At 43.5% G+C, this 15,347-nt stretch overlaps 1 protein-coding gene across 1 annotated transcript; it reads left to right on the top strand.

Annotated features, from left to right (window-relative positions):
- Positions 1-10,415: 10,415 nt before the first annotated feature.
- LOC135384638 (uncharacterized protein K02A2.6-like) lies at positions 10,416-14,480 on the top strand. Its single transcript, XM_064613832.1, has 2 exons — positions 10,416-11,004; positions 11,764-14,480. Exons 1-2 carry the CDS (start codon positions 10,416-10,418, stop codon positions 14,478-14,480), a joined length of 3,306 nt encoding a protein of 1,101 aa, XP_064469902.1.
- The last annotated feature ends 867 nt before the right edge of the window (positions 14,481-15,347 follow it).

Raw genomic sequence — 15,347 nt, 5'->3', positions numbered from 1 at the left:
ACGGTGGGCTGGGTTGGATACGGTATGGTAATAAACTGTTGTCCGTTTGCTTATTCTTTGATTGCTTGTGTCCTTCTTCAACGGCAGAATGGACAGTTGGACCCACGAGTGGGATAAATATTCCCACAGGATGAAGCAGTAACTGACAGATAGCGTAGTTTTCTCTTCTACGTGATGGCATTTGCACCGCATGACTGACTTGTCTAACATTACGCGTCTTACCTTTATCTGCTGCGTACTCCTGCCCCTGCAATCTCCTGCTGCAGATAAGGTTGGCACAACATCCCGGACGAGACATCTTCGGCTTCATCTGAAACAAGTTGCGCATTGCTTCCGTAACATTCGTATGAGCCAAATGAACAGATCGCTGCTTTCGAAGGTGGCACCCAGTCGGAGTTGTAACCGATTGTTGCAGTCAATAGCTTTCTCTTTCGCCTTTCGGAAAATTGTGGTTTGAAACATTGGAACTGCATGCTGAAGTGTTCTTGCAGACGGGAGCAAAATGCTTACACATTCTCGGCACACAGCACAGAACACGAAGCACACCAGGAAGTCTGTACTGGCCTAGCAAATGCTTTGCAGTCGAAGGAAGCAAAACTCACGTTCCTCGTGGGTTCAGTGAAGTCCAGAAATATACTGGGCTCCCTAATAGTGAACTGTTTATCACTTCCCCAATGTGAATCTGCGCAGCAGACGGCTCAGCAGAAAAAACTTGCCGGCTTGGCGGAAGAAACGAAGCCAAAAGTCATGCCAAGCCGAAGCGCGGGCAGACCACGAATGTATCGTCGACACAGGGTTTGCGGGCCACAGGACGGAATGTCGGTGAAACTAAAAATTCACTTTTTCGGAAAACCGTGAGGAGTTTGGGATAACTATTTTGCACACATAATCAGTGTTCCCTTATGAACACATCGTGTAAGTACCATTCCATTCTGTAACACTCGAAAATCGCCGTAGCTGAGCTTTAAGGGACCATATCGTAATCTCCTCAAGAACGTGGCTTTCGGGCGCGACTTTGTTCACCTCTAGCTTCGAGCGTAGTTCAATTCTACCAAATTTTCGCGCTGTCTAACATGATGACGTCATTTGTTTACAAACAGGGAGAGGTCTATTGTTGAACATAAATGAAAACGATCTAAGCGTGTTGCACTCCTCTGCAGGCAACTCAAGGTCTAACTCAACTGCTCACGCGTGCTGCACCTGCGTAATGCTGTTTTGTGGCCGAGGTAACTTGGAAGTAACTCGTTCTTATTTTTAAGTAACTCAGTAACTGCGAGTTACATTTCAGGCTGAAGAACTTCGTTATTAGCTTAGTTACATTTTGCACACGGTAACTGAACTTGAGTTCTTTTTGACGGGTAACTTCTCAATCTATGGTATAAGCTGCATTTTGAGCAGTATGAGGTAGCTATGGGCGCGGACCGTTTAGTTAACCAGTTATTCACCTAGGAGTGCTGACGCCACAGCGTCTGGTGATGGCCTTTCAAGAGACGCTCGTCACTGTCGGCGGGCCGTAAAGGCCGTAACTCCATTCCCCATCGTCCGATTCTGTTCAAATTTTAGGTGCATCTTTCCCGTTTCGTGTCCTACAACACTCTATTTGGCTCCTGGATTCTCATCAGAGTGCCATCTCAGTGCTTGGGCGCTTACTTGCTTATTCTACCCTGTTTCTCGGAGCCGTCTAGACGTATTTTGCTCCGCTCTGCGTGGGACTCATATTTTCGTCGCCGTCTCCATGCTGTGACAGTGTCTTTGTGCCGTTTTAGTGATCACTGAAGGTGTTTTGTGTGTGTACCTTGGAATCAACCTACGGAAGCCGTGGGAGGAGTATGCGCATTACAGGTAAGTTGCAGTCCCGTTCCGACCCGTTCCGTTATCGTTCGTTATGTCTGTCGGGTTAGCTGCCTGCAGTAACCATATTCGTGCTTTTTGTGACTCTCTGTGGAAAGCGTTCGCTGATAGCCTTTACATGTGTGTTTAGAGTGTATAAAATAAAGTCGTGCACTAAATTCTTGTACCAAAATTCTGCGGCTACGTGCACCAGGGCGCACTGAAATCGCACGTTAGCATGCTCCAAAAAAGTGTATATTTGGATGCCCCAAAGTGAAGCAAGCCAGAAACACTCTGTTTCACTAACCTGTTGCTGTAGTGGACAGCGAACAAGTATATGCACTCAGTTTTGCAAGCACTGCGCAAACATACTCGGATGTTTCAGAACCGCGCTCATTGGACCTCACCAGCATTGCAGGAAGGTTACGTTCAATTTCAATCGGCAAAATGACCTCGTGCGTTATTCTGACTGACTAAATACAAGTTAATGCTTTGAAGTCTGATCTATGCGTTGGGATGAGAAACAAGCCCTATTCATGTCCATTTCACGATGAACCCATACGGTTATATAAGTTGTGGGAACTGGAATACTACTAGGCGCAGAAATTTAGCGCACTTCTAATTTTGTTCTTTCTTTTTCAACAGATACCTTCGTCAAATATGCAGAAGAAGGTAAACAATCGACATCAAAGGTGCCTGTACAGAAACAGAAAAAGCTCATCAAAAGCATTTGGCAAGCTTTCTGAGGGACCTACGTCGCGCCAGTACCTGAATAAACCGGTATTTTGTAATCACGTATAGTCATTTTAGCTTAATCACGCATGTTGCACGTTTGCATAGACGGTTCATGTGCATTCATGTACATGAATACGCTGTATGAGAATGCTAATATGGCTCATAGGCTGTATGAGAGTGCTCATATAGCTCATACGCTGTATGACAGTGCTCATATAGCTCATACATGCTCATAGAAGCTCATATGATATCTCATTGCTCTTTGTTACGTGTACTGTATTGTGTGTATTGTTTTTCTCCTTCACACAGAGTCACAACATAATTCCCAGCACTATAGTGCTGGAAATTATGTTGTGACTCTGTGTGATGGAGAAAAACCAAAAACCTGAAGCAGAAGAAACACAATACAATACACGTAACAAAGAATATACTTATTACAGGCACGATACAATAGCATTGAAGAGGTATCACACATCAAACAGAATATTTTTTATTAACGGTAATCATACACACAAGTTTTCAATGAATCAGAATTAAAATGGAATAGCACGTTTAATCAAATTCGATATTCTTATTCAATACGATTACAATCAAAATTATGAGTTTAGTTATACAATGGCTCAGACGTGAGCACCATCGTTGCAACAGTGGAGCTTTAATTACAAGTTCTGATAGATGTAAGTAATTTCGACCACAGTATGGTACCTAAGTTTAATATTCCAACATGACACAGATTTAATTAATCATCTTCTTATGAAGTGAATAGCGCAGACATAAGAAAATAATTCGAATCAACACGATCAACAGATAGCATTAATATAGAACTAAACCGACATATCCTCCAACATGCAGGGAAATAATAGCTAAAGTATACCATATCAAAACGAGAAACGGACAGCGCATTTAATCAAAGAACATATCCTTAATCAATATGATTACAATCAAAATTACAACTTGTATTATCAAAAGTCTAATATTCCTATACGTTACCACCATCATTGCAATAGCGGGATTTTAATTACAAGCGCCGATCGATGTTTGCAATTAATTGTGAACAGTAGAGACCCTGGAAGACCATGGGACACGAACGACACGACGACAAGAACACAAGAGGAAATGAAATCTATAACAAAGCACACCGCATTTAATCAAAGAAGATATTCTTAATTAATATGATTACATTCAAAATTACAAGTTGTATTATAAAAAGTATATTATTCCTATACGTGACCACCATCATTACAATAGCGGGATTTTAATTACAAGTTCCGATAGATGTATGTAATTAATCCTGAACAGCAGAGACTCTCGAAGACCGTGGGACACAAACGACAGGACGACAAGAACGACACGAACACAAGAGGAAATAAAATCTATAATAAAGGACACTACATTTAATCAAAAAAGATATTCTTAATCAATACGATTACAATCAAAATTACAAGTTTTATTATAACAAGTCTGAGTCGCGATCACTATTATCACAACACTAATAATTTCTTCATTACCATATTTCTTGTTATGTGTTTTAAGTAATTTCAAGCACAATAGGGGATCTAAGTTGCATATATTTTGTTCCAACATGGCACTTTTAATTAATTTTAATTAAAATTTTAAATAATCAATTTCTTATTAAGTGAATAGCGCAGACGTAAGGAAATAATGAGAAACAACACGATCAACAGATACAGGCAGGTAAATAATAGCGAAACAATTTATCAAAACGAGAAACATTCAAATTTAAAGGAAATGTAAAGGGAATTTCAACCCAGGGTTATCTTGCGATTTTATGAAAACCTATGAAGAGTACATCTCAGTTACGAAATATTTCTTTTTGAATCCCTGTTTTCTTTGAGTAATCGAATTTCAAAGATTGCATTCGAGCGCAAAGTGCAGTACTCCCTCAGACACAACACTGGGTTGGCTCGTGTCGGCTACGGCTAGTCTCGCCTTCCTAATCCGGCTCCTGGTCTGTGGCTCTGTGTTGTTTTGAGGTCCACGTCGTGTGATGTTGATTTTTCCAAACTTGAATGCCCTCGAGCTTGCGATAGTCCAGCAGTCACGCCCGCAAAACTTTTGTTCTTACGAGTGCACGCGGTAGACGGTGAAGCAGAGGGCACAACACTGCAACGTAGAAGAGCTTTTAGTATATGCAAACTTGTATCAGCAGGCCATTCAAAACTGTTGTCTTCAGATTTACAGAATGACGCAACAGCTGGTTCCACCAGTGGTGCAGATATTTATATCGTCATGCACCTGCAAGGAATGCAGAAGTCGAAATGTTAAACAAAACAAGAACTTGACCCACCTGTGAGCATGAGGGTGTCTGGACAATAGGTGTTGAATTCATCACTAGATAAAGGTTGAGAGGTGTTGACGGTAAATCACGCGTTTGCACGCTATTACTTCCGAGTTTCACACTCTTGTCCGCCACGATGGAAGCCTCTGTCGCTGATATGAATGAAGAATACGGTCAGTATCTATGGCACATAATTTACTTGGCACTTATATTCTCCTACGAGAATTCAGTGCTTCCTAGGGGAAGGGGGATATTGCTTTTGGTACATTACGCAGCGTAGCATCACAAAAATAAGTTTGAGTTTGAAGTGAACCACATATATGTATTATTCCTGTGTATCGGAATACATACCTCGTATGCACTAGTGTTCGCATCGTCAGGCGTCACAAGGTGAAACACTGGTGTCGTGACTTGGGTTCGTGTGAGAAGTTTTCGAAAATCCGCTGCTACCATTTCGTACGACTCGTGAGAGAAATGGGTTCAGCAAATACGGCGTGGCTCACGAATGTGTTGACCAAGCGCTTGCAACAACTTTCGTTTTCGTGCATTTTCCGTTGAAATCTTGTGGTACAGAACGTCCGTTGTCGAAAGAGCACACTTGGTGTATCCCCGAACATTACAGTAGATACCTGGCATCGCTGTCAGGTGAAGCGTTGTTCAATTTCGGCAGGAAATGACCTTTTTTGCGTACACAAACCTCGCAAGGTCGCAATAAACGTCGTCGCCGTGCGATATGGTTGCGGGCAGAACAAACAGAGGGCGCTGACCGCGCTGACAGTATTTCGGGATACTGTTTCTTCAATATTGTGAAGAATTGTCCCAGTAATTCTAGTGATTCTAAAAGTAGTGTTTAATGGAGATTAGTAGCCGGTCATAAGTTCATTGTGTATTACTTAGGTATCACCTGACGGGAGTACTCCCATTATGTCCGATTTAACTTTTTAATTTATGCTGTGTAATAATTAACCCGCTTTGAGTGCTTAGGCTCTATGTGAGGCATCACACAGGCAAACACTACCAGGTCGCACATAGAAACAGGGGGGGTCAAATTTCACTTTAGAGATCGTTTAATACTCTGACTAGCACAGGCTTAGCGCTGAAGAACAGAGAAACACTCTTAGCGGCACGTTCTCCAACACGTAAACAACAGAGGAGAATAATGTATCATTTTAACTATCAGAAAATCATCCTCGTGACTTAATCTAATCGAACACTATACAATTTTCATTCTAACAGACACTACAATCCTTATTCCATGATAGGCAAGCCTGAGCGATGGGCAAGAACACGTACACAAACACAAACACGAATGTTTGTTTACGTGTTCTTGCCCATCGCTCAGGCTTGCCTATCATGAAATTTATCCACCAGCTAGCCTGCATTTACGCCATTCTACAATACTTACTTTGTTTTATGAATCCAACACAGAAAATAGATATGTTATAAATGAACTTCACCCCATAGCACGCTCCTAGCCAACAACCACCACTAATGATATCTGCTCTGATTTGTTAAAGACGGGAGGCGTACGCCTATTTTCTGACAGTTATGAACATTTCGGGCGCAATATGGAATTTAAATTTCATATTCCAACATGACACAACTTTTAATTAATCAATTTCTTATTAAGTGAATAGCATAGACGTAAGGAAATAATGAGAAACAACATGATCAACAGATAGCATTAATAGAGAGCCAAACCTGCGCATCATGCAACACTTAAACAACAGATACATGCAGGAAAATCATAGCGAAACAATCTATCAAAACAAGAAATATTACAAATTTAATACTGTGAGTAGCACAGACTTAACGCGGAAGAACAGAGGAACACATTAAGTGGCGCCACGCAAACAACAACAGAGGAAAATATTCATAAAAAATCATTGAACCATCATAAAATAATCTTCGTGACTTAATCTAATCGAACACTATACAATTTTCATTCTAACGAACGCTACAAACCTTACTTTGATAGAGGCATCCAACACACAGGCACGGTACGATGTGAGAGGATCTCGGTTTTTCTTCAAAGCCCGGAGACATTATCTCGATATCTATACGACCAAAGCCAAGCAAGTGCGCATGCTTTATCACTCAAAGGGTTGTGGGGGCACTATTCCTTCTTTCAGCAAACAGGATACTCTCAAGGTCAGATAAGATAGTACAAAGGCGATATATTTTATTGTACATCGCAAATAGATGTAGGCATTATACGGGGGGATCACTATCTTTGCACATCCTTTCCTTTCCCAAGTCTTTCATCAAAGTGGATGACAAGTCGGCTAAGTTTGTACAGAGGCGATATTTTTTTATTGAATATGTAGGGAAAGTCCAAATTATTCAATGATAGCAACAATACTCAATCAAAAACGAGAAACAAATGTAATTACACCATTTTTTTGTAATATCTTGCAACAGAAAGTTCTATATTGATTAACCACAGAGAAATATCAAATGTGAAATGCAACTGAGAAATATGAGGCATTCCCATCTCAGAGAATATTTTACTAATCTCCATCGAGTGAATACTTGAAACAAAGTCAATAATTAATTCAGACAAATCATTTCTAGGCAAGCAGCGTGAATACACCACAGAATCTGTACAGAAACTTGTCATTTTCAATGAATAAGCATGATCAACTATTGGATTCAAGCGATAAAGTGAGTGATGAAAGCCGAAGACCCCAACACCAACATCAAGTTAGGGAAGGTAGGATGCTAGCGCGGTCTTGTACATAGAATCATTGAAAGCACACGTTTTTTCTTACTCATTACATCTTTTTGTAAATCAGTTTCCATAATTCTCATGGCAGGTGGATATTATTAATATTCTAAACCAGATAGCATAATAAATTTTTAAACAATTATGCTTTTAATTAAGTGTAGAGGCACACTCAAAAACAGAACAGACAATTGCTCTACATTGAAGCGATGGACGGATTTTGTACTCGTTACCATAAGTTATGGGAAGATGTGATAAAAAACTGATTCGAGAAGGAAGAGCCGCGAAACGATTACATTATCACTGCATTTCAAGACGTCCAGACATAGTCGTATTCGGAGATATCGTACAAACTACAGAACTGAAGGTGTAAGAATTTGTATGCCGAATCTACAATAGTTATAAAAATATCTGCACATCAACAGAGGGCCACTGGGATTGATGGCGGAGTTTCTGAGGTTTGCTAATGAAGAACTGAAATACACTAGACCAGATGTAATTGTAATCATTGCAATGGACACTGCATTCATCAAGAAAGCAGTGAGATCAAATTATCATATACAAGCGGTCTATATCGCACGATTCATTACGGATTTGTTGAAAGACCTTTGTTGAAACACCTAACTATTGAGATGGAAAGTACATAAAAAATCTTATCACATGATATGTTCTACTACCACGGCTACGCAATTATTTTCTTCTACCAGTTCTTGCAACGATGTCGAATGAGCAGAAGTTCAATATTGTTGTACAAGGTCTGATTTATCATCACTTATTGAAACTCAATGAACATATCAACTGCGCTGGACCACCGGACGATTTTCATCTAATACTCTCTTGTACGCCATTCAAGACTCTTCATACAAAGAAAGGAAACATCAATAAGAGATTGTGCAAGTTCGTCGCAACACCGTGCGAGTTGGTGAAGCGATACAAATACGGCGACAACGTATCAATTTCATTAATCAACGCTGGATTCAAGCGACCAATAATAAGACATCATTATATAAAGCATTCTGAATTCATCAATCAAGACAACAAACGAAAATTTCACAGTTTGGAATAGGAAAATTGTGGAAATAAAAAGCGTATAACTGAAATAATAAATGTAATCTTTGTCATCAATATAATGAATTCTACGCATCGCAATGAAAACAGTTTGTATTTAGCATGGTTAGATTGAGAACAATAATTGCTAAGGAAACGAATATTCCAGACTATGTGCAAGAATTCAAATATGGAATGAGAGCTGACCATCAAATAGGTTTTACCTGACTACACTCTGTACAACTTCAACACCCGAAGGATAGAATTGCAAGAGAAGGATCGGTCATTGAAATTTAGAGGCATCATACATCAGTCTTTGTTTACAAAAGCGAATCACTAATATTTTGCGTAAACTTCTAAATTCCACACTGCATGTATATTTCTCACAAAGTCTAGCTCTCTTATGCATGAAGAGACGACAAATGTATAATTGAAAGCAGTCGATACTTGACTTCAATTGAATAGGGTTGTAGCGTTAATCTCATTCGTTGTGGTCTTAATGGACACTGATGCAGTGGCTTTTTGAAGATGTTCACAAGGGGTTTGTGAACATCTACGATCACATTTGACTGTCCGAATAAGTACTGATGGAACTTCGTGCATCCGTGGACGATTGCCATCTCTTTTTCTATCTGCGCATGTCTCACTGGCCGTCCGTCAAAGTTCTCGACGAAAAACTTATGGGCTTCTTGTCTTGCGTTATGACTGCGCCAACCCCTGCTTCACTTGCATCTACTGATAACGTAACTAGTTTTTTTCGGATCATAGTACGCTAGGACTGGTGTGCATGTCAGTGCCTTCTTTATGTCGTCAAAGACTTCTTGGTGCTTCTTGGTCTACAACTATGCGACGTCCTTCTTTAACAGTTCTCTTAGCGTTGCTGCTCTCTCCCAAAGTCGTGGCAGGAAACTTTCCATGTAGTTTACCATGCCCAGAAACACTCTCAGTTCCCGAACATTTACGGGCTCCTTGATGGCTTCTATCGCTTTTGTCTTCTCTGGGTATACCTTGATGACCTCCACCGTGAGAATATGTCCGAGATACTTCACTTCGGTCATGCCGAACTGGCACTTCTTTCGATTGAGCTTGAGGTTGACGTCGCGACACCTCTGTAAAACCGTGCGTAGAGTTTCATAGTGCTCTTGTTTGGTGGCACCCCAAACCAAAATGTCGTCCATGACGACCTGAACGCCGGGCAACCCCTGAAGAACGTCATTCATTATTTTCTGGAACACTTCAGGTGCTGAACTAATGCCAAACGGCATCCTCTTGAAACGGTACCGGGAATGTTCCCTTAGTAATGCCTTGTTCAGGTCCACCGGGTCAATACAGATGCGAAGACTGTTCGGCTTAACGACAACTACCATAAAGCTAGACCATTCCGAGGGGCCTTAAACTTCGGTTATCACGCCGTCTTTTTCCATCTTCTCCAGCTCTTCTTGTACTCTTTGTTTCAAGGCTACCGGTACTTTCCTAGCCGGACGAACAACTCCTCGTGACGCGGGATAGGTGATATCTTTCACTCTTCCTACGCCATGGAACACGTCCTCGTACTGTTTGACAGGATCATACTGTGCTATAACGACGAAGAGGCTCTGCGAGCCTCGTGATAAGTGTAAGATCTCGCGCGCCCAGTTCGGGTAGCCATTGTATCGTTCTACAATAAACGTGTACTGACGTACAGACCCTGACTTGCACATGGTGGAAGAAGTTGGGATACTCAGGGAAAGCCTCGACTATAGGACGTGAGTAGAAGTTCCGTTCTGCCGATCAAACGCCATGTTGTCTCCAGAGTCTAGTTTGGGGCAGAGTTCAACCCCCGGGGTTGCCGTGGCCCTAACGCATTGTCAGCCCCCAGAGCAATTCAATTTTAGTTGCCCTGAAGAATGGCCTAAGTGGATCAGACGCTTCGGAAGATACCGCGTGGTCAGCGGGCTGAATTTAAAGCCTCACGAAGAACAGGTCAACGCCCTCATATATGTTATGGGAGATAAGGCCGAAGATGTACTGTTGTCTTTGACCTTAAGCGAAGCTGACATGACGAACTACGAGACCGTTGTAGCCGCTTTTGACAAGCATTTTGTGGTCAAGCGCAATATCACCTATGAACGAGCAAAGTTTAACTCCCGTTCTCAAAAAGAGGGAGAGCCCGTCGAAGAGTTCATGACGGATCTGCATGCTCTTGCCGAACATTGCAAGTTTGGGTCCCTACGCGATGAGCTGATTCGGGACAGAATTGTTGTTGGAGTAAAAGACAGAGTTCTCTCGGAAAAGATGCAATTGAATCCTGACCTTACGCTGGAGAAAGCCACGACTATGGCTCGACAGACGGAAACGGTTAAGAAGCAACAAGCGTCGTTGCAGCCAGGTCCTGAACACAAGGTTCAACGAGTCAAAAGTTCCAAGTTATTGGTGCAGAAGAGCGCTGCTGGGCACGCACATAAATCTGCAACCAACAATGGAAGGACAGGGCATTCTGCTAACTCGCGAAGCGGGAATTTCTGTCGGAAATGTGGTCGTTCCCCACATCGCAGAGATAGTTGCCCAGCAAGAAATGCAAAATGCAATAACTGCAACAAAATGGGGCATTACTCCCGAGTATGTTTAAGTGCTGCAGCAGTCAGGGTGGTTTCAGAAGAACCCGCGTTTCTCGGCACAATAAACGTCGAAGGGCCCAAGCGTTGGCTAGCGCCAATAAACCTTTGCGGAACTACGCTAGATTTTAAAGTCGACACGGGAGCCGATGTAACTGTAGTCTCCGAGGAGACTTATCGTACATATTTATCAACGATTCCGTTAAACAAGCCAAGCAGAATACTGAAAGGGCCGAATCGGAGCAAGCTTTAAGTTCTGGGCGTAATAAAAGCTGAACTCGAATACCGGCTGAAGAAGCTGTCCACGGATGTTTTTGTAATTAGAGGTCTAGAAGAACCCCTATTGTCTAGCGAAGCTAGCGAAGCCCTTGGTCTTGTGAAAAGACTCTTCGAAGTTACGGCGATAGAATCGGCGACAGAATCTAGTCTTCAACCTGTAAGAGAATTCCCAAAGCTGTTCCAAGGACTAGGCTGTGTCAAGATACCTTATCATGTACGTTTGAAACCGTACGCCGTACCCTTTGCGCTTTCAGCCCCGCGCAGAGTACCCCTTCCTCTCATGGAAACGATAAAGAAGGAAATTGACCACATGGTCGCACAGGGTGTCATCGTACCGGTAGATGAGCCTACGGAATGGTGCTGCGGCATGGTAATTGTAAAAAAGCCAAATGGAACTTACCGAATTTGTGTTGACTACACCCCGTTGAACAAATTCGTAGTAAGGGAACTTCATCCTATGCCAGTCACAGACCATGTCATCGCTCAGATAGGCGTCTCCAAGTACTTCTCAAAGTTGGATGCGAATTCTGGCTACTGGCAGTTTCAGCTTACCGAAGAGTCGCAATTACTTACGACCTTCATTACTCCCTTTGGTCGCTTCAAGTTCACAAGGTTACCGTTTGGGATATCATCAGCACCCGAGTTTTTTCAGAAGAAGATGGCTCATATCGTCTCGGGCTTAAATGGAGTCGTCTGCAACATGGATGACATCCTTGTTCACGCGAAGACTAGAGAAGAGCACGATGACAGAGTACGCAAGGTTCTCGCTCGATTGCAAGACTATGGAGTGACCTTGAACAAAGACAAGTGCGTCTTCGGTGTTCAACGAGTAAAGTTCTTGGGTCATATCATCGACCAAGAAGGAATCCATCCAGATGACACAAAAGTGAAGGCCATTCAAGACATGAAGCCTCCCACGTCTCTTACGGAACTAAAAAGTTTTCTTGGAATGGTGAACTACCTCGGAAAGTTTATTCCTCATCTGGTTGATGTTGTAAGCCCGTTAAACGCTTTATTAAGTTCCAAGTCGCAGTGGGTTTGGACAGAAGCACAACAGCGAGCATTCAAGACCGTCAAGACGTTGCTAACGACAAGTCCGGTTCTGGTCTTCTTCGATCCGAAGAAAAAGACAGTTGTTTCCGCTGATGCTTCGTCATATGGACTTGGGGCGATTCTTCGACAGTTGCAACCTGATGGGACGTATCGACCTGTCGCATATGCTTCACGAAGTCTCACGGACACGGAGAAGAAGTATGCTCAGATAGAAAAGGAGGGACTCGCCATTGTGTGGGCATGCGATAAGTTTCGGGATTACATCACGGGGATGCACATCACTATCGAGACCGATCACAAGCCCTTAATTCCAATCTTCATGAACAAACCTTTGGACGACATAACCCCTCGTCTACAAAGGATAAAGCTGAAGCTGATGCGGCACTCTTGTGATTTGGTTCATGTCCCAGGAAAATCTCTAGTAGCGGCCGACGTTCTCTCGCGAAGCCCGCTTCCGGACATTGAAGACAGTGGGTTGGAGGATGAGCTGGCGGCTTACGTCAGGGGAATCGTCACCTACTTTCCTGCGACAGATCAGAGATTGTCCCAAATCAAGAAGGCGCAATACGAAGACACTTCGTGTCAGATGCTGTCGAATTACCTTCAACAAGGCTGGCCAGACAAAGCACTTGTTGACTCGAGCTGTAAGAACTACTGGCAAGAGAGGTTCAACCTTTCTCTCGACGACGGACTTCTCATGAAAGGGTCCCGAATTCTTATCCCCGTCGCCATGAGAAGAGAGATACTCAACAAGATCCATGAAGGGCATGCCGGGATCACAAAGTGCAGGGAAAGAGCCAGGCAGACAGTTTGGTGGCCTGGAATTTCTAAGGACATCGAGGATGATGTTCGAAGATGTCCGCGCTGTGTCCAGGAGTCTAGCAATAGGCATGAGCCCTTGATGCCTTCGCCGTTCCCAGAGCGCCCATGGCAGAAGGTAGCGGTCGATCTTTTCTACCTTAGTGGAAAGTGGTTCCTGCTGGTAACGGATTATTACTCAAGATATCCGGAACTGGCTCCTTTGACCAACTTAACAAGTTCAGCGGTCATCGATCACCTGAAATCCATATTTGCCAGGCACGGAACGCCAGAAGTACTCATCAGCGACAATGGACCACAATTTCGGAGACTAGTGGGCAGTGACTTTGCTACATTCGCGAAAGAGTGGTCATTTGAACACAGGACTTCTAGTCCACGTTTTCCACAAAGCAACGGCTTCGTCGAAGCCGCTGTCCGTGTCATCAAGCTCAGTCTCAAAAAGTCGGACGATGCGTATAAAGCTCTTCAGAGCTATCGCGCTACGCCATTAGGAAATGGTTTCAGTCCGGCTGAGCTACTTATGGGTCGCCGTCTTCGCACGTCGCTTCCTACCGCCGCGTCGCTGTTAAGTCCCAAGACACCAGATCGGAATCAGTTGCGTCAATGGGAAGAGCGTCGCATTGAAATGCAAAAAAGAAACTATGACCAGCGACATGGTGTGCGAACCTTACCACCCCTACGGCAAGGCGAGAGGGTATGGATAACGGACACCCGATCAAGTGGCGTGGTTCAGGCACCAGCATCAGCGCCTCGGTCCTACAACATTCAGATGGACGATGGTGTACTCCGTAGGAACAGATTTCACTTGATACCTGTACCGTCACCGTCCTCTGATTGCCCCCAAAAAGGTCCTTCTGCAGACGCGTTGGCAGCTCCCACGTCCGACTCTCGTCCCCAGGAACCCGGAGGAGGAACAGGCCCTGGGCCTGAGCTTGCTGTCTCCGCTAGGTCGTCGTCTGGGGAAGTTTCACAAGCTGGTTCGTCTGACAGTTCCGGCCACCAACCGGGAGACCAGCCCCCACATAACCCAACAGGAATGACTACTCGCAGCGGCAGAGTGGTGAAGCCAGTGAAAAGACTTCAAGTTGGATTTGAATGAGTGTGTTTGTGTGGCTGGGACAGGTTTGTTAGCTGAGTGCATTAAAGGGGGGAGATGTGCTATAACGACGAAGAGGCTCTGCGAGCCTCGTGATAAGTGTAAGATCTCGCGCGCCCAGTTCGGGTAGCCATTGTATCGTTCTACAATAAACGTGTACTGACGTACAGACCCTGACTTGCACACATACTGTACGCTTGAGCTTTTTGTTCCCTCTACCGTCTCTATGCGCTTGAGCAGTCCTAGTCTCTCGCACAACCCGCCGCTCAGTGTGGTTGGTACGTCTTCACGAACTACATACACTGTAAAAAATTTCACCGTAAAAAAACGGGCAAATACTACATGGAAAGTTGGCTGCCAAACATTGGCCGTTTTTTTTTTTTTTACGGTGGCCCCGTATAAGTTGTGCCCGTGAAAAAATACTGCATTGGCCAGTAATTTTAACAGGCATACGACGTACCCTTATCGTGCTGTGCCCGTCCCTGGAGCCCCTCTTTCTTTTTTTTTCTACATATAGTCGTAGCAATCAGAGCAGTTTAAGCAATGACCATGCGCAATAGATTGTGATGTTTGTCACATTGGGATTTATTTTCTATGTACATAGTGATGAAAATGCGCCAGTCATCTCTGGCATCAAAACACTGCGAAGAGAAAGGGAACTGTTACAGGGAGCCGAGCAACTGACATGCAATTATACTCACCATTTATTCTTTTCAAAGGGAGAACATACGAAGGAACCATGCGCACCCATCAGTCAGCTCTGCTATCAAAACACTGCAAAGAGAAAGGAAACTGTTACAGGGAGCAGGGCAATTGACATGTAGTTATACTCACCGTTTATTTTTTCAAACGAAGAACACAAGAAGGTGC

Source organism: Ornithodoros turicata, chromosome 2, assembly GCF_037126465.1.
Source record: "Ornithodoros turicata isolate Travis chromosome 2, ASM3712646v1, whole genome shotgun sequence".
Classification (NCBI taxonomy): Eukaryota; Metazoa; Arthropoda; class Arachnida; order Ixodida; family Argasidae; genus Ornithodoros; species Ornithodoros turicata.
This window is presented reverse-complemented; position numbering and strand designations above follow the sequence as displayed.